General features: G+C 38.2%; 2 protein-coding genes across 2 annotated transcripts; both read left to right on the top strand.

The window, feature by feature from the left end:
- Window positions 1-535: 535 nt before the first annotated feature.
- On the top strand, window positions 536-1,935 carry LOC106131955 (serine protease inhibitor 77Ba). The gene has a single exon (XM_013331236.2). It carries the CDS (start codon window positions 578-580, stop codon window positions 1,760-1,762), a length of 1,185 nt encoding a protein of 394 aa, XP_013186690.2. The 5' UTR covers window positions 536-577; the 3' UTR covers window positions 1,763-1,935.
- Window positions 1,936-4,711: 2,776 nt separating this feature from the next.
- Window positions 4,712-27,515, top strand: LOC106131937 (uncharacterized). Its single transcript, XM_060951847.1, has 21 exons — window positions 4,712-5,024; window positions 5,373-5,531; window positions 6,008-6,209; window positions 6,870-7,090; window positions 7,494-7,583; window positions 8,325-8,378; window positions 9,353-9,497; window positions 14,642-14,837; window positions 16,428-16,545; window positions 17,375-17,531; window positions 18,457-18,616; window positions 18,996-19,150; window positions 19,319-19,482; window positions 21,102-21,182; window positions 21,741-21,950; window positions 22,932-23,120; window positions 23,981-24,145; window positions 24,570-24,771; window positions 25,775-25,970; window positions 27,004-27,074; window positions 27,299-27,515. Exons 1-21 carry the CDS (start codon window positions 4,919-4,921, stop codon window positions 27,513-27,515), a joined length of 3,258 nt encoding a protein of 1,085 aa, XP_060807830.1. The 5' UTR covers window positions 4,712-4,918.
- The last annotated feature ends 446 nt before the right edge of the window (window positions 27,516-27,961 follow it).

Raw genomic sequence — 27,961 nt, 5'->3', positions numbered from 1 at the left:
GCCGTGTGGTTCCCGGCACCAATAAAAAGAAGAATAGGACCACTCCATCTCATTCCCATGGATGTCGTAAAAGGCGACTGAGGAATATGCTTATAAACTTGGTGTTCTTCTTTTAGACGATGGGCTAGCAACCTGTCACTATTATCTCAATTCTATCATTAAACCAAACAGCTGAAAGTGGCCTAGCAGTCTTTTCAAGACTGTTGGCTCTGTCTACTCCGCAAGAGATATAGACGTGATTATACCTATGTATGTAGGTATCTATGTATTGTTTATCTGTATACATAGTATGAATCCTACGGGATTATCAAGCTTGGCCAATACTTCGCAAACTTTGACAACCACTTGCTAATCCCACGTACGGGCTCGTCACGACTCCAAACCAGTTCGGCTCGTCTGCTGACCAATACGCAAATGTACCATAACACAAAAAACGAAACCAGGAAAACCAACCCTAATAATCAGACAACACAGCTGCAATTACAATGATGACGTTATTGTTGTGAATGTCGTTATAAACAGTTCCTTCACCGCATAATAATTATTTAGTTCATTACCAGTCACGGTCGCGTGCGCAATGGAGATCGCCGTGTTGTTATTATTTATTGCATCTGTGAATTGTGCCATAGATTTTAGTGAGAGACCGAGGAATTTCAGCATAGAACTGCTATATCATACTGGACAACAGACTGGAGGTCATGTCGTGATTTCTCCATTCGGAATTTGGACCCTGATGACTGGAGTGGCCCTGGGAGCAACTGAAAACAGCTACAATCAACTCGCCACAGCGTTCATCCTACCCAAAAACAAAGCTAACCTTATCAACGGTTACAAGAAACTAACAGATGTTGTTCTGAACCCTAATACAAATGGAGTACAACTTTCCAGCAAAAATTTCGTGTTTCTAGACGAGAATTTCAACGTGTTCCCGGATTTCAGATCAACAGTGCAAAATGACTTCGGCGCTGCGGTGAAAGTTTTGAATTTTAAAGATCCCAATTCTGCTAACGCCGCCAACTCTTACATAGAAACGTCAGGCGGAAGGGTCACGAACGTATTGAGGTCAGACGACTTTAGAGAATCAAGAATGATCCTGACTAATGTGATATCTTTCAAAGGACTCTGGTCTTCTCCATTCAACAAAACGGATACTTCTGTCGAGCCATTTTATAACGAGGAAAAAACTGTTATTGGATCCGTTAACATGATGTATCAAAAAGGACAGTTCCCATATTCAAACGTAAGAGAGTTACAATCTTTTGTTCTTGAACTTCCATATGGAAATGATGGTAAATACTCAATGATATTCATTTTACCGTATCCTAACAAGAAAGTGTCTGAAGTGTACAGGAATTTCGCCAATTTTGGTCTCAAAGATGTTTTCAATACTCTTCAGAAAGACGTAGACGATTATGGTTTAGAAGACATAGATGTGAAAATCCCTAGATTCCATATTACAACCAATGTGGTGATGAACAAACCGTTGAACGATATGGGCGTCTATGACATATTTGAGCCGAATTTGGCTAAGTTCGAAAGGGTGACAAAAGAAGAGATATTTGTCTCGGCTATTGTCCATAAAGCTGATATAGAAGTGACAGAGACAGGCACTGTAGCATCTGCTTCTACTTCAGCCTACTTCGCTGACAGGATATCTTCACCGAGTTTCTATGCTAACAGACCATTTGTTTACTTTGTTATAGAGAAATCTACTACCACAGTGTTATTCAGTGGTATTTATTCAAAGCCTACAGTATATTAAATTCGAGAATTTTAAGAAGGGTGCTGTAATATTTCCGTGTTATGCCATTTTTTGCGTTTAAAGAATTTTTGGCCGAAGCGGCTATTGTTTCGAAGACTGAGTTATCAAATTAGTGTTCCAGTCATAATAATTAACTTTAAGACGTATTTAACTGCCTAATTAAATTATTATTAAAATAACTAACGACTACATTATTATTACCACCTTAATTCCTTTCCTTACCACCTTTAATCATAATGCCAAAGTAAGAAATAAACCTTAAGTTTTTATGATAAGTAGAAACTGCAAATAATTAAGTTGAATGAAGCCTTCCGGTCTTGTGAATTCTTTCAAGTCTTTGCCCTATCGACCACGGAACAAATTAAGATGTTGTAATGTATAACTGGGAGACAGATATTTTTGCTCCACTAACCTTATAATAAAACATGGCTTATCTTTTGAAGACTATTGACGCTGCTACCCCGCAAGAGCTATAGACGTGACTATATGTATGTACAGGTATGTGTGTTGTTTAAAATGCGCTCCTCACGATATATTCCCTCAACGGTAGAGCAAAAGAAATCAATCTAATGTAGGTAATGTAATGAAAAATTCACATACCTACCATAGGTAGGTAATTCAGAAGATACCTACATAGGTAATTCAGAATGGGTATCATTTAAGCTATCACCAATTTAATTAGTTTTGTGTTTCTTAAATAATAGAGTTTGTCCTCAACATACATAGTAGATCTGTCACCAAAATGTAGTCACCAAACAATGCAAAATCAGTTCCACAATAAATCACCTAAAATCCTGAGATATAAGGTCTAGTACCAAATAAATGTTTTTGTATGTATTATAATAGGTGTGTCCTAATAAGTATTTAAGCAAACTAATTTAAAGAGATCACCAATAAATCATATTATGTTACTAGAAAATTGCATTAAGTTCAAATAAAAAATTAGGGTTGTCATCATCGTTTCAACCAAAAGATTCTGCTACTTAACTAGACTCCCAAGGTTCTAAATTTCCACTGGTAGTATAAATCATATTTAAATAAATTTTTTAGCAGAGTAGTAAATAAAACAATTAAAGTTAAAATAATCAATATTTATTGTTGAAAATAATTACCACTGAACAATCAGCGCTGGTTTAAAATAGCTGGCTTATGGCTAGCAGAATAGTAGATAAAACACTTAATTAAAGTTAAAATAATCAATATTTATTCTTAAAAATAATAACCACTGAACAATCAGCGCTGGTTTAAAATAGCTGGCTTATGGCTAGCAGAATAGTAGATAAAACACTTAATTAAAGTTAAAATAATCAATAGTTAACTACTACCCATCGTTGAGGCCGGATTGGTCAATTTTTAAAGCGCGCCAATTTGTCTCCGCCCCTTTGATCATTTTTCCATTAAAATTATAAATTGATGTATTAAATTGGTAAAGAATACTATTAATTTAATATCTGAACGGAATAAAATGTTACTACTGTATTGCTGACAAAATATCAAATAAAAAGGAGTCGCAGTCAGGGATCGATAATCGATTTATTTGGTGACAGATCTACCATTCTGAGCACAGAGCTATTATTTAAGTAACAAAACTATTATTATAAGAACGAAGTTTATATTCATGTAATTCAATATAATTTTATTGGTTATCGATCTCTTATTTTACACATATATTAACATTAATTTGATAATTCATACCTGGGAACAATTTTTGTTTATCTGAGAACGAAAATATTTCGTGGCGATAGATCTATTTATTAGGTGATACAACTTGATGACAAATATAAATTTTGGTGATAGAAAATATAGTTCCCATTCAGAATAGATTCATTACATAGGCATCGTTATCACCGTTTCAGCCGAAGAACGTCCACTGCTTGGGTAATATCCTATGACGTTGTCCCATGATAGGACAAGTGAGACGATTTTGTCCCAGAATTCTCATGGGAATAGTGACACTAGCGAAATCCTTTCAGTTGTTCCACCATGGAACTTGTGGGACAGACCAACTTGGTCGTGGTAGGATTTAAAAACTTTTATCACGGTTTTTTACCTTATACGTTCGACCACCGACGTAGTGTAGGTCGAAAATATTTGTTTCTAAAATAAATAAGGTAAAATAATATGTGTACACATACGTCAGTACATAATTATCTGTGTAGGTACTACTTTAAATCAAGTACAGGTCAAAGTGCAAGTTTTTATGATTCTTTGAACTTGAGATAAAATCATATTGTACATAACTTAATAATAAACATTTAATACTTGATCGAAGTGTGATAATTAAATTGTATTTACAATGTACAATAGGTACATCCTGCTACCTATATATAGTGCCGTGTGGTTTCCTGCACTTTAGAAAAGAACCACTACTTACATATCTTTCTGATAGATGTAAATTGTGTCTAAGGAATAGGCTTACAAACTTAGAATTCCTTTTGTAGGCAATGGGCTAGCATCCTGTCACTATTTGAATCTCAATTCCGTCATTGCTGTATTTGTCCGTCGCGTTTTTCGTGATAAAATTGTTGCTATTGTGATTAAAAGCATGCATATTTAGGTAGGTAGGTACTTAAAATTGTTTAAAAAATAGAATATAAAACAGAGCCACGCAAGGCCACGTTATGCTGTGTGGCTTATTGATGAAGTTGAGATTAATCAATGAATCATCTTTCTAATCAAATTCAGTTAGCCTCGAAGTAAGTTCGAAATGGAAGATAAGTAATAAACGTAGTATGTATGCAAAATATGTTTGCTCCGAAAAAATATAGTCTGTCCCTGAACAGTATTTTATATTTTATTTGTTTATAAATATTACATACAATTGTTTATAATTAATCAGAAAAGTACAAGTCTGTCCCCGTCAGTTATGACAAAAACAATCATCTTGACATTGACACTTTACCATCCGGTGACAGCAGGGTGACAGTGATAGAAAATATAACCTATAAACTAAATTTGCTATAGGAATTAGATTGAAAATATGGGACGGGAAAGGAAAAGTTTTAAAAATAAAGATTATTTTCTTTGTAAATTAAGTGTTAATAAATGTACCTATCAGTGAAATATTTTTAAGTGAGTGGTATACGGTAAGAAGAGAGGAAATATCGACAAAAACCAGCTAAGTTACATACAAGTTAGCCAAATTATCTTTTGAAAATGTTACCTAACCGGTGTTTGCTTGGTAAAACGCAGTTGTGGAGGAAATATTTGCTCAAAAACCTAAACACAACGCAGGTTTTCTCATGGAACAACCACTTGGCCGGTAAGAAGTCTATATTTATTTATTTACCACCTAAACCTATTATAATACATTACAACAAGGTTTATTTTAAAACTTTGCTCAGCATATACAAGGCACAGTGAGTAAAAACTTTGTGAAGAAAGCTGCGCATTCATGAAACTGGATATGAAACCATAATCTGAGCTGGAATAAAATCAGATATATATTAAATATCTAACTTAATTATAATGACTATCTTATGTCAAACAGGGATGGAAGTTTTGTCATGATCTCAATTAATGATCTCTCCTTGGGTCATTTGGTTTAGAGACACAAATTCATACAAACTGCATAAAAAAAGTTAATTTAAGATTGTTTTGTACATTACAGGTTGCACATTTCAGAGACACTATAGCTTTAATTTATTAAAAAAGTATGAATACAGTTATATAAATACTCTTTACTTCCAAACATTAAATAGAGAATGTCACTCGAAAAGTATACTGGATGGAGATGTATCACAATTAACAAACAGTTTTCAAGAAAAAGGTAAGAAGTTTAAGTCTAATTTTTTTTAAAACTCAGGGCACACTATATTTTTTTTTTTTGCACACAAGCTCTAAAAATGCCCTTACCTAATTAAGGTTTCAATTTTAGTTGTAAATTTGTAACAAATGACTCCCTGAAAGATAGAGCAAAGGATTTTTTATTCTAGATAATTTTGAATGTCACTTTAGTTACTGGTGCTTGTGTGACCTTTAATTACCTACATCATTTACAGAAGTGGTTCTTGTACAACTTGATGGTAACAGTAAACCAAAAATGTATTTCATTTGTCTTAAAAAAAAAGGAGATGTTAAGATTACCCATAATTGTCAAGTAGGCATGAATGAAAATAGTAATGGGTGTGGAGGAGGCGGGATTAGTCTGTGTGGAAATCAATATTCTCTGCCTACCTCAATGGGAGACAGGTGTGATTATAAGTTTGTAATTTTTTTAATTAATTTATTTCTTTTCTATTACAGAGTTAAAGAAAATCACAGAGCTGTTTCCCCAACCAAGAGTTACTTTGAATGAGTTGACATCGAAAACTCCGCAGAAAATATTTGACATACATTTCAAACAGATTTCAACAGCGCCAAAAGGTGTAAGAAAGAAACCTATACAGAATAACGAGTGGATTGCGACATACGCTTTCATTTGGCCTGAAAAGATGAAGTTTGAAAGGTGATATGTTTTTTTTTTCTTAAATTTCAAAGAGCATTAAAAAAGAAACTGATTTAAAGATTAATGTTATGTAAGAGACACCAGCTGGGCTATTATAGCACGCGCGACGAAGTTTTTGTCTCAAGATAAACTATACTTGTCCTGTTTAACGTCATAATAAAAAGTGAAACAGCGATAGTTAATCGCACATGCTATGTTAGTTCAACAGGTTCAAATCCTATTGCTGTTAGAAGAAGAGGTAAGTAAACATCTTCCTGTCGTTAGTCCTAATTGGGTTCTTACCTCCCCGGAGAAGACTGCTGGGTTCATCTTTAAGTAAGGCAAGGTTTAAGATGAATCAATTATTGTCCAACCTCCACAACCTTTCTAAGAGAACCTTACTCACATTGCCTGAAAGTGCAATCATTTTTCCCATGGATGTCGTAAAAGGCGACTAAGGTCGACCCCGCAAGGGATATAGACGTGACCATATGTATGTATATAAGGGCATTCTTCCTCACATGGCTGTGGTACAATTCAGCCCTCGAATAACACAGTACTTTTTAATCTGCCAATTAGTACCTATAATATGCATTGTTCCCTTTTTTAAAAATTAATATCATGTAACCTTATGTAGATACTAAGAAGAAAACTATAATTTCTTTTTTTTTTTGTTTTCAGCACTTCGAAGTCCAAACGCCAAGCGGCTGAAAAGGCAGCTACGCAAGCCCTTCTATGGCTTTACCAGAACAAGAGAATCGATGCTAGAGGTGCCCCAATATACGACAGGAATGTTCTGGACAAAATAAGAAGCGATTTGAACGAGCCTTTACAAGTCACAATCAGCGATAACACTGTGGAAAGGATGGAACGGATATGGAACGATTATGAGATTGGGATAAGTAGGTTTGTTTTGATTTCTGTGAGAGATACATACCTACATACATAAAATCAAGTCTTTTTCCCGAGGGGATAGGCAAATATTGTGCTTTTAGAGATACTGACATTTATCTCAGAAAAGTAGTTTTTGGAGAATAGAATGAATGCATTCATACATGTAATCACGTCTGTCTATTACAGGATGGACAGAGCCAACAGTCTGGAAAAGACTGGAACACCACGTTAAGCTTTACAGTTTAATGATGAAATTGACATTCAAATAGTGACAGGTTGGTAAGCCTTAAAGAAGAATCACAAGTTTCTGAGCATATCCCTTAATCGCCTTTTATGGCATCCATGGGAACGAGATGGAGTAGTCCCATTCTTTTTAATACTAGAAATCTATAAAATTCGTGTTTGTTGCAGAAAATATCTATGAAACGGCCGCAGAGAAAGCTTCTCATTTTGTCGCGTACGCACCAGGTGTATTGACAAAGGATTCCACTATTGATGAAGGTAAAATACACGTTTGTTTTTTTTTTCTAAACCATCTTTTTCCTCAGATGTCTTACCCAAATTTAAAAAAAAATCACTTGATATAGGTAAGTATCACCTTGGCGAATTTCATCTAGATATGTACCTATATCTCCTAAATTTAATTTTTTTCGTTACAAACTAAAATACCCGTTTGCCATAACTGTAAAATGTTGCTAAGTCATAAGCTCTGTTCCCGTGGTGTTTACGAAAAACACTGCATTCTTTTGTACGTAGCGGATTATTAGTGACAAAACTCGTCGCTTTTTATAGATGACGCTAGATTCACGAGTAAAACTATAATAATACTTATAAAATGTGATAAACCCAACCACGCAAATTGCCTTGCTGTTGCAATCTTAATTTTGCTATACCCTACGGGGTTCATGTTATACCCATTATTAAAACAGTGACTATTGCAGTAGTTAGAACTGAAATGTACAAAATGATATGCAATAAATGAATTGAAATTGAATTGGGAAATACTTGTGTCATATTTTATTGCAAAAGAACTAAACCAGCTTACTATATTTATTTATTTGTTTAAACTTCATTGCACAAAATACAAATGTATAGCAAAATTGGCGGACTTAATGCTGGAAGCATTATCTATCTACCATTCAACCATTGGGTCTGACAGAGAAGTTTATGTGGGGTCAAACTAAATAAATATATTTATATACTACACAGAATATAAAATAAAATATAATATTTTGGTTGCAGATGACTTCTTACAACAAGAAAATGAGTCTGAAGATGTCGCTGCTGTATCATCAGGTATAAATATAAATAATGTCCCATTATCTCTACCCCTGTGACAGGTGACAATGCACGCCCGAAAAAATATCCCTGTCCCGTTTCACGTCATAATAAAAAGCGAAACAGCGATAGTTTTTCGCGCGAAAAAAAAAAACAGTGTCGCGCGTGCCATGATATGGTGTAATTTTTTTAAACAAATACAAATATTGGAATTTGTCAAAAAAAAAAAAAATATACTTTTTTGTAGCTATGTAAAAATGTGTGTTAGATATAGATAGATTTCGTCCATTTAAAAATCGGCTTGATTAGCATTTCCCATTATTTATTTATTTATATATTTATGTACATCAAGGAAAAAAAAATAAGAATAGAACTTCAAATAAAGAGAAATTCAGTATTTATTTATTTATTTATTCAATACATCTTACAAGCTAACATATATTACATCCAAAATGCTTACAAGATAAATTTCAAATAGAATGATATACAATTATTATAGACTAGCGACCCGCCCCATGTTTATTTATATGATATGTTTATTTATCAAAATAGGATGCACCACTTTACGACACCACATTAGAAACCCTGAAAATAACAGTATTTCTCCATTATTTAATAGATGTTATTATACATAAAAACCTTCCTCTTGAATCACTCTACCTGTTACAAAAAACGGCATCAAAATCCGTTGCGTAATTTTAAAGATTTAAGCATACAGACAAACAGACTAAAATAGCGACCTTTGTTTCATACTATGTAGCGATTATTAACATTAAATTATGATACATTTAATATTGGAATATGACGATGAGTATGATTGACTTTTACAATCTCCGCAAGAAGTGGCAGCTGGCGCACACCTTTTTTTTTCTTCTCTACCAGACCTGCATGGTAGCATGAACTAGATTTACGTGCGCCTATTCCCTTACTCGCCTTTAACGACATCCGCTGAGAAGCAGCTATAGGTACCTTTATTGTTATGTACCGTACAGACTTCAAGATCCACACGCATCCAGTATACGGCCGCCATATAAACCCGCCATCAGAGACCGCGCTGCTGAGACGAGACCGTATCTTGAAGCAGAGGTTCCAGCAGTACGATGAGGAATTGACGCCATTGCCTATTGACGAGTACAGGTGAAGATATTTCTTGTTTTTTTTTAATTTTTTTTTAATGAAATCTTTAGTGCCGTTTGGTTCCCGGCACCAATACAAAAAAAGGATAGGACCACTCCATCTCTTTCCCATGGATGTCGTAAAAGGCGACTAAGGGATAGGCTTACAAACTTGGGATTCTTAGTTAGGCGATGGGCTAGTACCTAGTCACTATTTGAATCTCAATTCTATCATTAAGCATAGCTGAACGTGGCCATACAGCCTTTTCAAGCCTGCTGGCTCTGTCTACCCCGCAAGAGATATAGACGTGATTATATGTATGTATGCTATATTAAAAACCGTATCAGGTAGACGCTTATTTTTTTTTGCTGAATATTTACTTGTTTATTACCTTACATAATAAATAATTAAATAACAATAGGTTTATTATAAAAGAGGTGCTCCCATTAAAAATAAGTACTCCTTAAGCAATTTTTTGGTCGATTATAATAACATTTACAAGCTGAATACTGAAATGATTGAATTCACTAACAAAATTTTTCCTTTGACGAAGGTAAGTGTACCTATTAATATTTGGAGAACGTTTACCGAATACTCGTATGTCCAGAAAATGGGCGTTATTATATTTATGTATGATTCCTTAATTAAAATTAGTCTAAAGACGAACAGACCATACATTATTTATTGAACGACTTTTATAACATAAGTCACTGTTATTAGAATTTGAGTTACAAGAAAAATACGTACTTATTCCCTAAATGCGTAAATTTTTAATAAGATTCCACTTTTATTCAATTCGATTTTGTTAATAAAATTTTATATCTATACTCATATTATAAAGCTGAAGAGTTTGTTTGTTTGAACGCGCTAATCTCAGGAACTACTGGTTCAAATTGAAAAATTGTTATTGCGTTAATAGACCATTTATCGAGGAAGGCTTAGGCTATATAACATCACGCTGCAACTATAAGGAGCAAGGAAATAATGGAAAATGTGAATAAATCGGGGAAAATTATTCATCTTTGAGGGTTTCAATGATTCCCAAAATAACTATTCCACGCGGCACAGCTAGTATATTCTAATATAAATAAATGTTATTGTCATAAATGTTTGTGATGTTTTTAGATGAGATTCCCTATAAATATTGCTCTCAATTTTATTTTTAGTATTAATTTAATTTTTTTAAATACGCACACATTTCACGTTCAGCTTAAACAACATTATCTAATGTTCCACACATACGCAATTCAAATCGAGAACGCCCAAAGTCCTTGATCGCAAAAACTCAAAACCCAAAAACGCGGGCCCTCGTTCCAAAATGGCGTACCACAGACTAGAAAGAAGCAACAGCTGACCTCGACTCTTTCTGTCGTTCCAAATTCGAAAACCTTGTATCGTTTGCTCTAGATTGTCCAACCCGCGTTCCCAATTTGAGTTTAACCCACAATTTGTGACCGTGAGCTTCTCGTAGTAGGGCGTGACCTCAAAACGTGACCTCTGCGCGGTCCCCGTGACCTTGGCCGGGTTCCCGACCTTCCCTTGCGGATTCGGGATGAGATTAGATATATGTAGGTAGGTACCTATATAACAAGTTCATATTAAACGCGCAACGTTACTCTTTAGTTCGTACAATGATCGCATTTGTATATCATACTATTTATTATAGTGAATAGTTCCCGGCACCTATAAAGGGTTCTCAGCACCAAACAAAAAGAATAGCACCTTTCCATGTCGTAAAAGGCGACTAAGGGATAGGCTTATAAACTTGGGATTCTTTTAGGCGATGGGCTAGCAACCTACCTACCTATTTGAATCTCAATTACTATTTATTATAGTGAATAGTTCCCGGCACCAATAAAGGGTTCTCAGCACCAAAAAAAAAGAATAGCACCTTTCCATGTCGTAAAAGGCGACTAAGGGATAGGCTTATAAACTTAGGATTCTTTTAGGCGATGGGCTAGCAACCTACCTACTTATTTGAATCTCAATTCTATCAGTAAGCCTATGAGTCTTTTCAAGACTGTTGGCTCTGTTTACCCCGCAGGGGATAAAGACGCAAAAGTTTTTCAAGAATATGTATCGCACTGCAATAATATGATTTAGACATTAGAATAACATTATTAAAAAATAATGTAAAAATAAGTACTTATTCATAGAAATCAAAGAAGGACGAAGGAAGTTAGTTAGTAAGTTAGAGCAACAGTTAGTATAACCGTATGCCTTAGCCTTTAAAAAGTGATCAATCTGTCTGTGCATAGACAAATCATTGGACTTCACATTTTTTTTTATGTTCTCCCCGATAATCCGCAAATAAGTTATGGTCTTTGTAAATGAATTGGTAACTATCTAAATAAGGCAAGACTTTTGGAAATTCCTATTAAAGTAAAAACCCGTAAAAAAATATGTCACCTATGTATGTAGAATGTTTGCCATTTTGTTAAGATTGCCTTGTTGGAAAAGTTTTCATTCACCTGATGCAACTTTATGGTTCGATTAAGTTTTAATGTACGAGTCCTCTTTGGCCAAGAAAATGGGCCTCGGAATAAAGTTAATTTTTTTTATTGTTATCACCGGAAAAAGTTCCGGTAAAAAAACAATAAAAAAATTAAAATTTGGACGGAAATTGATGCAAATTTCCTATAATTCACGTTGACAGACAATTCAGAGTCTAATAACATAAAATCAGTCCACTTTCCCGTAGGGGTAGGCAGTCTCATCTTTCCACTTCTATTTACCGACAGATTGTCTATATTCTGATTTAGGATGTCCAAGACTTCTAACATACGAAGGCGTATGCAACAGCTAGTGCACATTGAATCTACGTCACGAGATGACGTACCAACAGATTCATTTATCGAAAGTGTATCCACCAATCAGTTCTCGACTCTCGCGACCCCGATGCGCGTGCGCCGTAAGATTCTGACCTCGTTACGAGCGGTGAAATTCTCTCTGGCCAAATTTTACACTGCGTTTCCACTCTCGCTCACGATAGCAACAGTTTCACTTGGTTTCAATTTCGTTGGTGCATCGAGTTTTAATTTTTTGCATAATTGACAAATTAAAACTTTTAACAAAAGTGCCATGGGGTTCCCGGGAGCAATAGAAAAAAGAATAGCACCACTTTATCTCTTTTCCATGGGTGTCGTAAAAAGCGACTAAGGGATAGGCTTATAAACTTGGGATTCCGCTTTTAGGCGACGGGCTAGCAAACTAGTCACTATATGAATCACAATTTTATCCCGCAAGGGTTAGTCAAAATTTTCCACATATATTTTCTGAAAAATTAAGAAGAACCACCTAATAACAACGTCTATGTATCTTACGGGGTAGACAGACACGAGCTACAAAACTGGAAGGCCACTCCGTGGAATTGACTTTCGTGGTAGTACTTAATAGGTGGCTATTCCATCATAAAAAAAAGTTTTACAATCAAATTAATACCAGTTAGAATAGGTACTTATTCGTATCTCATTATATAAAACATTAGCTGTGCTCGCAACTTCGTCCGCGTGGAATAGTTATTTTGGGCATCATTGAAGCCCGCAAGGATGAGTAATTTCCCCCGTTTTTTTTTCACATTTTCCATAATTTCTTTGCTCCTTATAGTTGCAGTGCGTTCAAACAAGCAAACTCTTCAGCTTTATAATATAAGTTTAGATTAATAATATACTTTGCATCAATAAGGGTATCTCCTCCATTAAAAAAAATAACAGCCCATATTTATATTTTCATGAATAATTTAAATCTTGAAACAAACATCAGTGACATTGTTTCAGAATTAAAGTAGGTACTTATAGACCATACTATGGTGTTAAGCCATCTTACAATAAACAAATACAATGTAACTTAACTTGCATAACTTCGTCACGATCGAATGTAAACAGCACGTCACAACAACGTAAGCGAATGAAATCGAGAGTTGTTGAAAGCGAAATCACTCTCACTTTGCATTAGAACGTCACTTAGACACGAAACGTCACGGTGACGCGGGCAGTCGTCAGAACGACGCGGCTGACGTCAGAATGACGTAGAACGACGCGTTACGTTCACTCTCGGTTTTTACGCGCGCCAAACTTTCGCGCGCGAAAGTAGGTTAGAAAGATTGAATTGAGGTTGGTATAGACATTGACGGGTTCGAATCCTACTACACTGTTGTATTGTGACGTTGACGTTGTTGAAAAAATGCTGCAGTGCAGTTTGTTACTGACGCACTTCTTCTGCACTGACGCTTTGGAAGCGGCAGTAAACTTAGTTTTAAATAATTTATTGGACTTCATAGTATGACGTATATTTAGTGATACGAAGTATCCCATAATAATGAATAAAATATGTATTTGAATTTGTCAATGACTCTGCTAATTTACGTACACAGGTTCTCGATTGTTAATGATCTTAGGAAGATTTATTGAGGTCGGTCTAAGCAAAGTTGAAGACAGGGTATGAGAGGTGAAGGGTTTGAGTTCCTTGCATTAGTTATTAAATGCCAATCGATGCTCTTACGGTGGCGAGGAACATCAACCGTGTTCCAATAAGAGTCTAAGTTGCCGTACAAAGGTTGCGATGGTCAGACTTTTGCGTAAACACCTGATTACCCATTCCTGAATCGTGATCGTACGCCCCATCTAGTTTTCAGAATGGTACAAAACGGACGACAAAAAGGCGACGAAAATTTATCTGATTATAAACGTTCCTTTTGGGCGTACCCTATAAATAGTTTTTAAGAATAGAATATAATAGATTTATTTTCAAAAAGTACATTAAAGATGAGCTTTGTAATGTACTTTTTGAATTTTCTATCATTCATTTCAAGAACACTTTTTGGTAATTTATTATAAAATCTTATACAATTAATCAGAAACGATTTCCCTACCTTAGCCAGCCGATGCGCTGGGATCGACAACTTATAATTGTTCCGCAATGATCTACTAATACATTCACCTACTTTTTTGAAAGCGTTTAAGTTTTACCAACATGCATAATGTTATCGAAAATGTATTGTGAGGGCATTGTTAAAATATTAAGGTTTTTTGAAAAAAATGTAAGCGAATCTCTTTTTGACATATAGATTCCCTATCCATCTATAGATTAAAGAGGCCTATCAAAAAGACTGTAAAAGATGAAGAAGATACGATTGCCTTCTTCAAAATTTATTCCATCCTTTACAGAGGCCATATAACTTCCACCCTGGAGAACTCCCGGGTAGCGGTGATAGTGGGGGAAGCTGGGTGCGGGAAGTCCACCAGGGTGCCGGCGGCTATACTGCGTCACTGTGGAGCAGGAACCGCCATGATAGTGTCAGAGCCGAGGAGAGTAGCAGCTATAGGGTTGGCTGAGAGAGTGTCCAATGAATTGGGAGAAGAGGTGAGAATAGTGAGGGCAGTTTGGCCTCTGTGGCGCAGCGGTAGTACCTACGTCTGTGACTCCGGAGGTCCCGGGTTCGAATCCCGGTCAGGGCATGATGAGAAAAGAACTTTTTCTGATTGGTCTGGGTCTTGAAGGTTTAAGTATTTGTTATAAAATATAGTATCGTTGAGTTAGTATCTCGTTACACAAGTTTCGAACTTACTTCGAGGCTAACTCAATCAGTGTTATTTGTCCCGTATATTTATTCCTTGAGTTTGCCAGGGTTGTCTCAGAGCCTAAACGGGAAGCTTTTATATGATTGGTTGAGATGTTGTCTAATGGATTTTTAGAAGTTAATAGTAAAATGTGGGTAGCATTATTGTCCCACGGCAGATCTTCTATTCTAAGTTTGGATAGTTGTGAGGTTGACATTGTTGAGGAAAATGCTGCAGTGCAGTTTGTTACCGCTTGTTTTGCACTGACGCTAAGTGTCCGATAATAATGAATAAAATTTTTGATTTTTTTATTTTGAACAGAGAAAAAAGGGTTTCTTTCCCTCCAAACTTATATATTGTCTTCTTAGTTCTGGCTGAGAGAGTGTCCAATAAAATTAGGATAAAAAGTGAAAATGATATGGTTAAGAAATGTTTTTTTTTTTTGTATTTTTTGTTAAAAGCTTATGTGTTTTGTGGGCAAAAAAATATATATGATAAGTTTTCTAAATTCAAGTGTCGGAAGATTAGCGGTGATGGGTACCTGCTTTTCGATACAGGTAGGTTAAGAAATGTTAAAGTTACCCTCTACTGCACATTACCATGGTAGTAGGATCTCCTTACTCATTCTCATTCATACTGCCACTGCTCTACGGGTTTATAAACTTTTTAATAATAATAATTATTTCATTTATTTCTTGACCAACTTTAGATCATTTATAATTAATAATTAATCATTTAAAATTTTTAAAGAAGCAATTTAGTGCCCTACGTGTCCAATATAATGATGCCGTCAGGGTCAAAATTTTTATTCATTATTATAGGATACTTTATATGGCTTACGGTGTACGGTATCGCTTATGGCTTACGGTTACTACGGTGCACATCCCTGACTAACAGACTTCGGGCCAGCTCCAACAGTATTCTGAATTTGTTCGCGACGCGTGTCGATTTTCAGTATGTGAATCGTTGCTCGATGATTCACATGCTGAAAAATGTACAAGTGTAGTGTAATGTCGTGTGACGGCCTCTGTGGCGCAGCGGTAATACGCTTGTCTGTGACACCGGGGGTCCCGGGTTCGAATCCCGGCCAGGGCATGATGAGAAAAGAACTTTTTCTGATTGGCCTGGGTCTTGGATGTTTATCTATATAAGTATTTATTAAAAAATATAGTACCTATCGTTGAGTTAGTATCTCGTAACACAAGTCTCGAACTTACTTCGAGGCTAACTCAATCTGTGTAATTTGTCCCGTATAGGTATATTTATTTATTTAATGTCCTGTTTTGTATTTTACTAACATTAGGTTTTAAGTTTTCCGTGTTACTAACAATAAATGATCTAAAGTTGGTCAAGAAATAAATGAAATTATTAGGTATATTTTTATTTCTTACAGGTAGGCGACTCCATCGGTTTCCAAGTGCGGTTATACGCGAAGCCCCCCCGCCCCCCGGCCGGTTCAGTACTTTACTGCACGTCTGGTGTTCTCCTTAAGAGGTTACAAGCTAATCCTGGTAAGTCTTTATTTGTTAATTCACACCTATACTATATACTATAATATTATAAAGCTGAAGAGTTTGTTTGTTTGTTTGAACGGGCTAATCTCATGAACTACTGGTGCGAATTGAAAAATTATTTTTGTGTTGAATAGACCATTTATCGAGGAAGGCTTTAGGCTATATAACATCACGCTGCAACTATTAGTAGCGAAGATATAATGAAAAATGTAAAAAAAAACGGGGAAAATTATTTATCCTTGAGAGCTTCAATGATGCCCAAAATAACTATTCCACGCAGACGGAGTCGCGGGCACAGCTAGTATGTATATATATATATATATATATATATATATATATATATATATATATATATAGTGACGTCTATAACCCTTGCGGGGTAGACAGAGACAACGGTCTTGAAAATACTGATAGGCCACGTTCAGCTTTTTGGCTTGATGATAGAATTGAGATTCAAATAGTGACAGGTTGCCAACCCATCGCCTAAAAGAAGAATCCCAGATAAACATAACCCTTTGTCGCCTTTTACGACATCCATGTGAAAGAAATGGTGTGGTCTCAATCTTTTTTGTATTGGTGCTGGGAACCACACGGCACGCGGAAGGAAATAAAAGAGTTTTTATTATGTGCCGTGTGGTTCCCGGCTACAAACTTGGGATTCTTTTCTAGGCGATGGGCCAGCAACCTGTCACTATTTGAATCTCAATTCCATCATTAAGCCAAATAGCTGAACGCGGCCGTTCGATCTACCGTTCGATCGAGACTGTTGGCTCTGTCTACCCCGCAAGGGATATAGACGTGACTATATGTATGTATGTATTTCCAGGTCTAGAAGGCTGCACCCACGTCATAATAGACGAGGCGCACGAACGCGACGTCAACACTGATATCACACTGCTATTGTTGAAGCGAGCATTGAACATTAACCATAGACTGAAGGTGGTTGTCATGAGCGCGACTTTGGACACGCAAGTATTTACCAGGTAATTTACATTTACTGTTTTATACATACATAAAATCACGCCTCTTTCCCGGAGGGGTCGGCAGAGACTACCACTACTTCCACTTGCCACGATCTCTGCATACTTCCTTCGCTTCATCCACATTCATAACTCTCTTCATGCAAGCTCGGCGGTTTCGGGTACTTTTGACCTGACCCTTTACCAGGACGTCCTTAATTTGATCAAGATACGTTCTCACTCTCCTTGTATAACTGCTTAGTCAACCTGCTTTCATTATTGTTTTATATTTTTAATATTTAGCTTCTTTCTACAAATATGTATTGTAAGAAGTACAGTTATTAAGTTATTTATTCCTACAGTAGATAGAAGGAAAAGAAAGGAGAAAAAAATTGAAAATCTTTGACAATAAGAATTAATTTGACATTCTTTCTAAATCAACAACATCCATGGCAACCGTGACAGAGCCATCAATCTTGGAAAAGCCTGGAGGCCAAGTAAATGAGTTCGCGAGGTCTAAATTCGCAGCGATACAACAGTCTATTTGAAATTCTCTTTCTGTTGGCTTTAGTCCCGGTTGCATCCTCACCATTCTGGAGAGGAGCCTAAGGGTATGCCTTTGACCTTGGATCCTGGATTTGTGAGTCAAGTTTGACACGAAGCGACTCCCGTCTGACCTCCGCAACCTTTGCAGGGGAACCTAACCCGCGTTATATCGATCATGGTTACACATTCAGTTGCCTGAATGTATACGTTTTCTAACTATGTTTTCCCTCACCGTGAGAGCATCGGTTGGTATTCAAACTAGTGTACGTAACTTCGAAACTAGTCATTGGTGCGTGGCTGTGGTGGGATTTGAACCTGTGCCTTTATGCGCATTTCGCTTTTTAACTGTGCATTTTACGGATTTCGACCACCGTCGCTCAGTCTATTTAAATTCTTATTACAGATATTTCGGCTCCTGTCCTGTGATAGATGTTCCTGGTCGCACGTTTCCAGTGGAAATATCGTATTTGGAGGACATTCGAAAGAAATTCAACTTATCCTTGAAGAATAGTTTGGAAAATTCTAGAAAAGAAGACGGGAGGCCGAACGTGAATTGCGAAGAGGTAAAGTATCATAACTTTTAAGATATATGTATGTAGGTATAAACTAGGGGCCGCCCGCGACTTCGTCCGCGTGGAATATTTCCCGCGGGAACTCCGGGTTAAAAAGTAGCATATAAGTTATTCTTGGTCTTCAGCCGTGTGATTCCCGGCACGACCACTCCATCTCTTTTCCATGGATGTAAAAGGCGACTAAGGGAAAGCTTGGGATTCTTATTGTAGGCAATGGACTAGCAACCTGTCACTATTTCAATCTCAATTCCCTCATTAAGCAATACAGCTAAACGTGATTTTTCAGTCTTTTCGAGACTCTTTCCTCTGTCTACCCCGCAAGGAATTACATGTAGGTATGTTATACCTATATGATATTTTACTTTCCCAGGTAGCGCAAGTAATTAAAGCAGTAGACAAAATGGAGTCTGAAGGCGCCATTCTGGTGTTCCTGCCGGGCTGGGCCGAAATAAAAATGACGAAACAAATACTGGACCATTCTTACGGCCAGTCCAGTCTTCATATGGTGTTGCCTGTACATTCTAGGTAAGAATTATATACAGGGTGAATTTTAATTCAACTGCATAAATTTATCTGTTAAGTGTACTCATCTAAAGGCAAGTGGAAAGAAGTAGTCTCTGCCTACCCCACCGGGAAAGAGGCATGATTTTATGTATGTATTATTTATTTTAATCTATACCCACTCATTCACAGATTGTCTACCACGGAACAGACGAAAATGTTCTCGAAACCTCCACCGGGCGTTCGTAAAATAGTATTAGCTACGAACATAGCGGAAACATCTATAACTATACCGGATGTTGTGTACGTTATAGACAGCGGCGCTCACAAGGAGAACAAAATTAAAGAAGCTACAGGTAATTAATAATTACGTGTTTATAAATTATTTTTCTGTTTTTTTTACCGGTCATATGTTTGGTGCGCCGCTAGTAGTAAAGTGTTAGTTAGTTAGTGATAAAGAAATCTTGTGTAGAAAATAATAGTTGTGACGAGAAGCTTCTAATACAACATAATTAGTTAATAACATTATATATACATTTAATTAAATAAATCACGTGAATATTGAGTTTTTGACGTTATAAATGTTTTATATTTTTTCAAAGTGCGGTGAGACAGTCCATTTTTTAAATTCAGAACTATTTAGAAAAATAACAATGTCATCAGTGAATATTAATGGCAATAATTAATTGCCATAAAATTAAAGTTAATGACGCGGACAAGAAACTCCGGTGTGACGTCATATTTAAATAGCGTTTTGTTAGAGGAGTTTTTGGACTCGTCCAAATAATGTGTTATGTACTTCGTTATATTTCGGGTAGTTTTTTTTGTATATTGATGCGATTATTTTACCAATGTTTTAGTTGTTGCGAAACTGAATTAATAATCTTTTTCTAAAATATAACAACAACTCTTGTCAGTTTAAGTGGACCATTCATTCATCTATTTCTCTGTTATTTTTTTTTACTTGCTTTTTGTTCGTAATTTGAAACATTGTTATTATACCTGTGGCGACACATAAATATACGCCACAAGCTCCAAAAATAAAATCGCGCGACGCTACCAGTCAAAAAAAGCGAAAAGTCTAAATCGCGCAAGCAAAGATTTCACGGATTGGAGCATACCTATATAAATACAACCTCCGACACAACACCGTCTGTCGCGCGGTTCTCCAGGCGTCACACCTGCCTGGCGGAAGATTATTTTTTTTATATATATTGGACAAATACCACAGATTGAGTTAGCCTCGAAGTAAGTTCGAGACTTGTGTTACGAGATACTAACTCAACGATACTATATTTTATAATAAATACTTATATAGATAAACATCCAAGACCCAGGCCAATCAGAAAAAGTTCTTTTCTCATCATGCCCTGGCCGGGATTCGAACCCGGGACCTCCGGTGTCACAGACAAGCGCACTACCGCTGCGCCACAGAGGCCGTCAAAGATCTTCCCTTTGGTGGCGGTCGAGCCCGAACTTATCGCCCCCGCTACATACGCCTCCGCTACATACGCCTCCGCTACATACGCCCCCGCTACATACGCCGCCGCTACATACGCCCCCGCTACATACGCCCCGCTACATACGCCCCCGCTACATACGCCTCCGCTACATACGCCCCCGCTACATACGCCTCCGCTACATACGCCCCCGCTACATACGCCCCCGCTACATACGCCTCCGCTACATACGCCCCCGCTACATACGCCCCGCTACATACGCCTCCGCTACATACGCCCCCGCTACATACGCCCCCGCTACATACGCCCCCGCTACATACGCCCCCGCTACATACGCCCCCGCTACATACGCCTCCGCTACATACGCCCCCGCTACATACGCCCCGCTACATACGCCTCCGCTACATACGCCCCCGCTACATACGCCCCCGCTACATACGCCCCCGCTACATACGCCCCCGCTACATACGCCCCCGCTACATACGCCCCCGCTACATACGCCCCTGTGATTGCAGGCGCGGCCAGCCTGGAGACCGCGTGGGTGTCGGCGGCCGGCGCCCAGCAGCGCGCGGGCCGCGCCGGCCGCGTGCGCCCCGGTGAGACTCCCTCAGTCGCCATTTACAACATCTATGGGAAAGATGTGAAGTAACATACATACATACATAATATCACGCCTCTTTCCCGGAGGGGTAGGCAGAGACTACCTCTTTTCACTTGCCACGATCTCTGCATACTTACTTCATCCACATTCATAACTCTATTCATGCAAGTTCGGCGGTTTCGGATACTTTTGACCTGACCCTTTACCAGGAGGTCCTTAATTTGATCAAGGTACGTTCGTCTAGGTCTTCCCACTCCGACCTTTCCCGGTTTTGTTGATCCCGACAGCCAGCCAACAGTCTTGCAAAGACTAATCGGCCACGTTCAGCTATTTGCCTCAATGATACAATTGAGATTCAAATATTGACAGGTTGCTAGCTCATCGCCTAAAAAAGAATCCCATGTTTGTAAGCCTATCCCTTAGTCGCCTTTTACGACATCCATGGGAAAAAGATGGAGTGGTCCTATTCTTTTTTGTTTTGGTGCCGGGAACCACACGGCACATTCTTTTAAATATTTAAAAAAAAGATTTATATTATATGTTTTTTTATCAGGACACTGCTACAGATTATACACTAAATCAAAAGAATCGGAATTCGCTCCTCACACGACGCCGGAAATCCTACGCATACCGTTGGTGCAAACCGTACTGGATTGTAAGACTTACGCCCCTGAAGATAAGGTCGAGGATTTTCTATCGGAGTTACCCGAGCCGCCGACCAAGAAGGCTATACAGTTTGCCGTCAACGATCTTATTGATTTGGGTGAGTCCATTTTAATAAATAAATTTTTCTTTTCTTCTTTAAATATATATATATATATATATATATATATATACATACGGAACTAATTACACAGATTGAGTTGGCCTCGAAGTAAGTTCGAGACTTGTATTAAGAGATATAAAACTTAAGGATACTATGTTTTATAGGCACACTAGTTTGTTCTGGGTTTTTTTTATTATTATACAATATTAATTATATTTTATTTACTAGCTGTTGCCCGCAACTCCGTTTGCGTATTATTGGAAATATGAAGGTTACAGTTATTAAATTTACTCAAATTCACCAAAATAAATTTCAACGAAATTTGGCATTACGTACACTTCTCACAATTTACCAAAGTATACAGGGTGACATTTAAAACAACTGTATCCTTTTAAACATAGACTATACCCATGCTTCTGCGCCGTTTGAGCCTATTTTTATTTAAATTAAACGTCATCATTTTCACATTTAAAAAACCCTCAAAAACTACGTCACACGCTTTATTAAAGACCAATACTACAAAAATTAATTAAAACTAAACATGTAAATAAATGTCTGAAAAATAAATTATTTTTCTAGTATCAAGATCAAGTAAAGTACAGAGTTGTCGAGATCGCTCAGCTGAATGAATTGTGTCGTTGACCTCTGAATCTTACGCGTCGCTTTTTCGCCGGCCGGGGTGATATGACGTATTTAGGATCGTGGATTTTGATACTTTTATTTCTTTTCGTACTTTCTGAAATATGAACCGATATTTTTCTTTTAACGTTTTTAAATATCCTTTAGATGAGTACACTTAACAGTTAAATTTCTGCAGTTGAATTAAAAGTCACCCTGTATAAGCTGTTGATTAATCTTAATTCATGCATTAAATTATTCCCATATTATTTGCCTCAATGATTAACTTTGTGGGTTTAATTTACTAATACTAATGAATACAAGTTTTGATTATGCTAATTTGCTTGCTTCTGTCCACAGGTGCGTTAACCCCGAGCGAGAGGCTGACGAAACTGGGCTCCCTGTTGTCGTGTGTGACTCTACACCCCCGTGTAGCGCTGGCGTGTGTGGCCGCGGCGGTGGCGGGCGCCGTGTCCGCCGCCGCTCTCGTGGCCACGCACGCGGCGGACGGCCACGAGGTGTTCGCGACAGCCGCCGACCGGAGGCAGGGTGAGTGCCGCTCTCTCTCGCACTCTCTGTGTCTCTCTCTCTCGCACAGTCTCGTGTATATCCGCGGCGGTGGCGGGCGCCGTGTCCGCCGCCGCTCTCGTGGCCACGCACGCGGCGGACGGCCACGAGGTGTTCGCGACAGCCGCCGACCGGAGGCAGGGTGAGTGCCGCTCTCTCTCGCACTCTCTGTGTCTCTCTCTCTCGCACAGTCTCGTGTATATCCGCGGCGGTGGCGGGCGCCGTGTCCGCCGCCGCTCTCGTGGCCACGCACGCGGCGGACGGCCACGAGGTGTTCGCGACAGCCGCCGACCGGAGGCAGGGTGAGTGCCGCTCTCTCTCGCACTCTCTGTGTCTCTCTCTCTCGCACAGTCTCGTGTATATCCGCGGCGGTGGCGGGCGCCGTGTCCGCCGCCGCTCTCGTGGCCACGCACGCGGCGGACGGCCACGAGGTGTTCGCGACAGCCGCCGACCGGAGGCAGGGTGAGTGCCGCTCTCTCTCGCACTCTCTGTGTCTCTCTCTCTCGCACAGTCTCGTGTATATCCGCGGCGGTGGCGGGCGCCGTGTCCGCCGCCGCTCTCGTGGCCACGCACGCGGCGGACGGCCACGAGGTGTTCGCGACAGCCGCCGACCGGAGGCAGGGTGAGTGCCGCTCTCTCTCGCACTCTCTGTGTCTCTCTCTCTCGCACAGTCTCGTGTTTCTCTCTATTGTCTCTTCCTTACACGGTGTTGCATTCTGACACTATAATTGTCAATTTATATCTTCATCTATCATATTTTACAGGTTTTCAATAGCTTGGCTCACGCAAAAAGACAGAATTACCATATTAATATGTTTATAAATTATTATTTTTTCGCCCAGAAATCCGCGAAATCAAAAGCAAATTCAACGCGACTTCTGACCACTGCGCGTTATACTGGCTTCAGAACGAGTTCGAACGCGCATTACAAGAGAACGGTTGGCATAAAATCGACGAATGGTGTAATAAATACGGCCTGAGGAAAGATAGACTCGGATATGTCAAATGTATGTATGAACTTTGTATTTTTGCCTGGTTCTCATTTTATGTAGTGCCGTGTGGTTCCCGGCTTCAGCCTTTTTAAGACTGTTGGCTCTGTCTACCCCGCAAGGGATATAGCGGGACCATATGTATGTATGTTCTCATTTAACATCATACATAGGTACATACTGAATCCATACTCCATCTCTTTCGGATGTCGTAAAAGGTGACTAAGGGATAAGCATATGCACTGGGGATTATCTTTTTAGCCGAAAAAAGCAACCTGTCACTATTTGATTGTCAATTCCATCATTAAGCCAAACAGCTAAACGTGGCCTGTCAATCTTTTTAAAACTGTTGACTCAGACCGGTTTAACATCTCGACATATTATATCATTTCCTCCACTTCGCAACTAAGTATTCCATAAAAATTTGATTTTTATTTTTCAGCGTTATCAAACTTGTATCTTGAACAGCTGGTGAAGTCCGGCTTCCTGGGTCCCGCGCCGGACGCGGACGAGTTGAACCGTTTCTCGGACATAGACGAACTGACAGCCGCCATCTTGCTTATGGGTTCCAACTCGCTATTGGTCACAAGGAAACATGTTAAGACTAAGGGCAAGTTGAAGACGGCTATGGAAATTTTTACCAGGTATTTTTTTTTCTCTTATTACGAATTACGTACATGCATACATTCATAGGGTCACGTCTATATACCTTGCGGAGTAGACAGAGCCAACAGTTTTGAAAAGACTGAATGGCCACGTTCAGCTATTTGGCTTAATGATAGAATTGTAATGCAAATAGTGACAGATTGCTAACCCGTCGCCTAAAAAAGAATCCCAAGTTTGGAAGCCTATCCCTTAGTCGCCTTTTACGTCATCCATGGGAAAGAGATGGAGTGGTCCTATTCTTTTTTGCCGTGTGGTTCCCGGCACCAATACACAAAAGTACATAAGTATGTACATGCATTCGCATCTTTATCTCTGCGAGGTGGACAGAGCCAGCCAAGAATAATAAACTGGGGATTCTTCTTTTAGGCGTTGGGTTCGCAACCCGTCACTATTTGAATCTCAATTACTTTCAGTCTTTTCGAGACTGTCGGCTCTGTCTATTACATATTGCCGTATAAAATAAAATAAATACCTACATACATACATAAAATCACGCCTTTTCAGTAGGCAGGCAGAGACTACATCTTTCTACTTGCCACGGTCTCTGCATACTTCCTTAATTTGATCAAGATACGTTCGTCTAGGCATTCCCACTCCGACCTTTCCCTCCACAATCTCCTTGTATATCTGCTAAGTCAACTTGCTTTCATGAAAATGATGATTTATTTCATTTTGAAATAAATAGATAAATTGAATTAATAAATGTGTCGTGTGGTTCCCGGCACCAATACAAAAAAGAATAGGGCCACTCCATCTCTTTTCCATGGATGTCGTAAAAGGCGACTAAGGGATAGGCTTACAAACTTGGGATTCTTTTTAAGGCGATGGGCTAGCAACCTGTCACTATTTGAATCTCAATTCTATCATTAAGCCAAATAGCTGAACGTGGCCATTCAGTCTTTTCAAGACTATGGCTCTGTCTACCCCGCAAGGGACATAGACGTGACCATATGTATGAATTAATATATGCTTGATTCACAGCACAGGCGACCGGGCCCACATAGGCACAGAAAGCGTCAACTATCAACTAACTAAGCGAGTCAATAAAACAACATTACTAGCATATTTCGGAGGGCACCATTCTACTGAAAGGCGAGCGTTGGTTGTCTACAAGACTTCGATTGTACCACCGCATACGGCCCTCTTATTCTGTAGGGGAGATCTGGTGAAAGAATCGGTAAATTAATAAATAAATATATACGGGACAAATTACACAGATTGAGTTAGCCTCGAAGTAAGTTCGAGACTTGTGTTACGAGATACTAACTCAACGATACTATATTTTATAATAAATACTTAAATAGATAAACATCCAATCAGAAAAAGTTCTTTTCTCATCATGTCCTGGCTGGGATTCGAACCCGGGACCTCCGGTGTCACAGACAAGCGTACTACCGCTGCGCCACAGAGGCCGTCGAGATAAGTCGGTAAGGATTTTTATGTTTATACAATTTACAGTTTCCTGAGTTATGTGCATTAGTTTGAGTGCTAACTAGAGATCGGTTAATCGGATGCATATTTACCTAAACTAATATTTTTGCTAAGAAAGTATGGAGGCGGCTTCTTGCTTTCGTGATTCGAATTATTTTGAATCCCGGAAATTTTATTTAACAAGAAATTGAAACTTATCGTATATTAGGTATGATAAACACCTTTATAAACATAAGTGATGGATGATCATATTTATTAAAAAATTACCTACCTACCGGGATTCCAGAATTATAACGCGTGATTTTTTAGTCAGTACGAATACAGTTCGAATACATAATTAGAACATTAAGTGTATCAATGCCGAATCCCGGAATTTTTGAGGTACAGAAGTACGTTCCATACTAACCCAACACCCCAACTTTAGGTAAATATTCATTCGAATATCCGATCTCTAGTGCTAACCGATGAAATAACGACGAGGGAAAACATCGTGAGGAAACCTACTTATTCGGGCAATGGGATCTGTAACTATGATCCGATACGGGTTAGGTTCCCCTGCAAAGTTTGCGGAGGTCAAGACGACTCCCGTCTGACTTCCGCAACTCAGGAGTCCCGTTTTGTGTAAAAACCTGACTCACAAAATCCAGGATCAAGTTCACAGGTAAACATCGGGCTACTCTCCAAAGAGTCAGTTATTTATTTATTTTACACCAATAATACAGCGGTAATAGTACACCTCTTAGCAACATGTCTCATATTTTAATTTATTAAATTCTCAGGTTGAAGGTGATGAAAATACAACAATTCTAAGCCTACCCCGCCATAGATTGAAAGTCCACATTCCAACAAGGTAAGATTATTATCTTAATCCACACTATTACAGGCAAAAGTTTAAATTTTTTGTATCTTTGTAGGTTACGATAAAAACTATTGAACCGATTTACCTGACAATTTAGAAAAACATTGGCTACATATTTCTTTAAGTTCCAAAAGTGCAAAAGCTAGTTGCTTGATAAATTAATTTTGTCGAAAGCAAAATGAATGAATAATTATAACTACCTTTTACTTTTCCAGCCAAGCGGACTCCATAGTCAAAACCAAAGAAATGCTCTGGGCGACTATACAATACTATATAGATAGGAATACTAGGGATTTGGACTATGATGAGACTATGAAAATCACTAGGTTTAAAGTGAGATTGTTCAAGGCTATCTGCAGGATGTTAGTCGAGGCAGATAAAGATTTTATACAACGAAACGCTGAAGAGTTAGGGTTAAATAAAAATCTGTAAATGGTAATTTTGGTTTAATTTTTTAACTTCAATTTTGACATGGACTTGGCTCGTTCTTTATTTTGGTTATTTATTTTGTTATGAATGAAAACAAAATAAATAAATAAAAATTGACTTGGCAAATTTACAAGGAGAGTGAATTGGAACGTTCTATTAGTGAACGTACCTTGATCAATTCGGGGACGTCTTGGTCTAAGATCAACTTACATAAATAGGTATGTATGTAGATGAAGTGAAAGAATTATGCAGCGATTGTCGTGGCAAAACAAATGGAAAAATGTACTTTCTCTACCTACGCCGGGAAGTGTAGTACTGTATGTTTGAATTGGAATTTGGTAGACTAATTAGGTAGTTAAATTTTGTGCATAAAAGTTCTAGAATAGCAGCGAAGTAGGAATTGATTGGCACAACGCGATTGATTTTCTTGCCAGGCTGCTGTCGATTTC

Source organism: Amyelois transitella, chromosome 26, assembly GCF_032362555.1.
Source record: "Amyelois transitella isolate CPQ chromosome 26, ilAmyTran1.1, whole genome shotgun sequence".
NCBI classification, from domain to species: domain Eukaryota; kingdom Metazoa; phylum Arthropoda; class Insecta; order Lepidoptera; family Pyralidae; genus Amyelois; species Amyelois transitella.
This window is presented reverse-complemented; position numbering and strand designations above follow the sequence as displayed.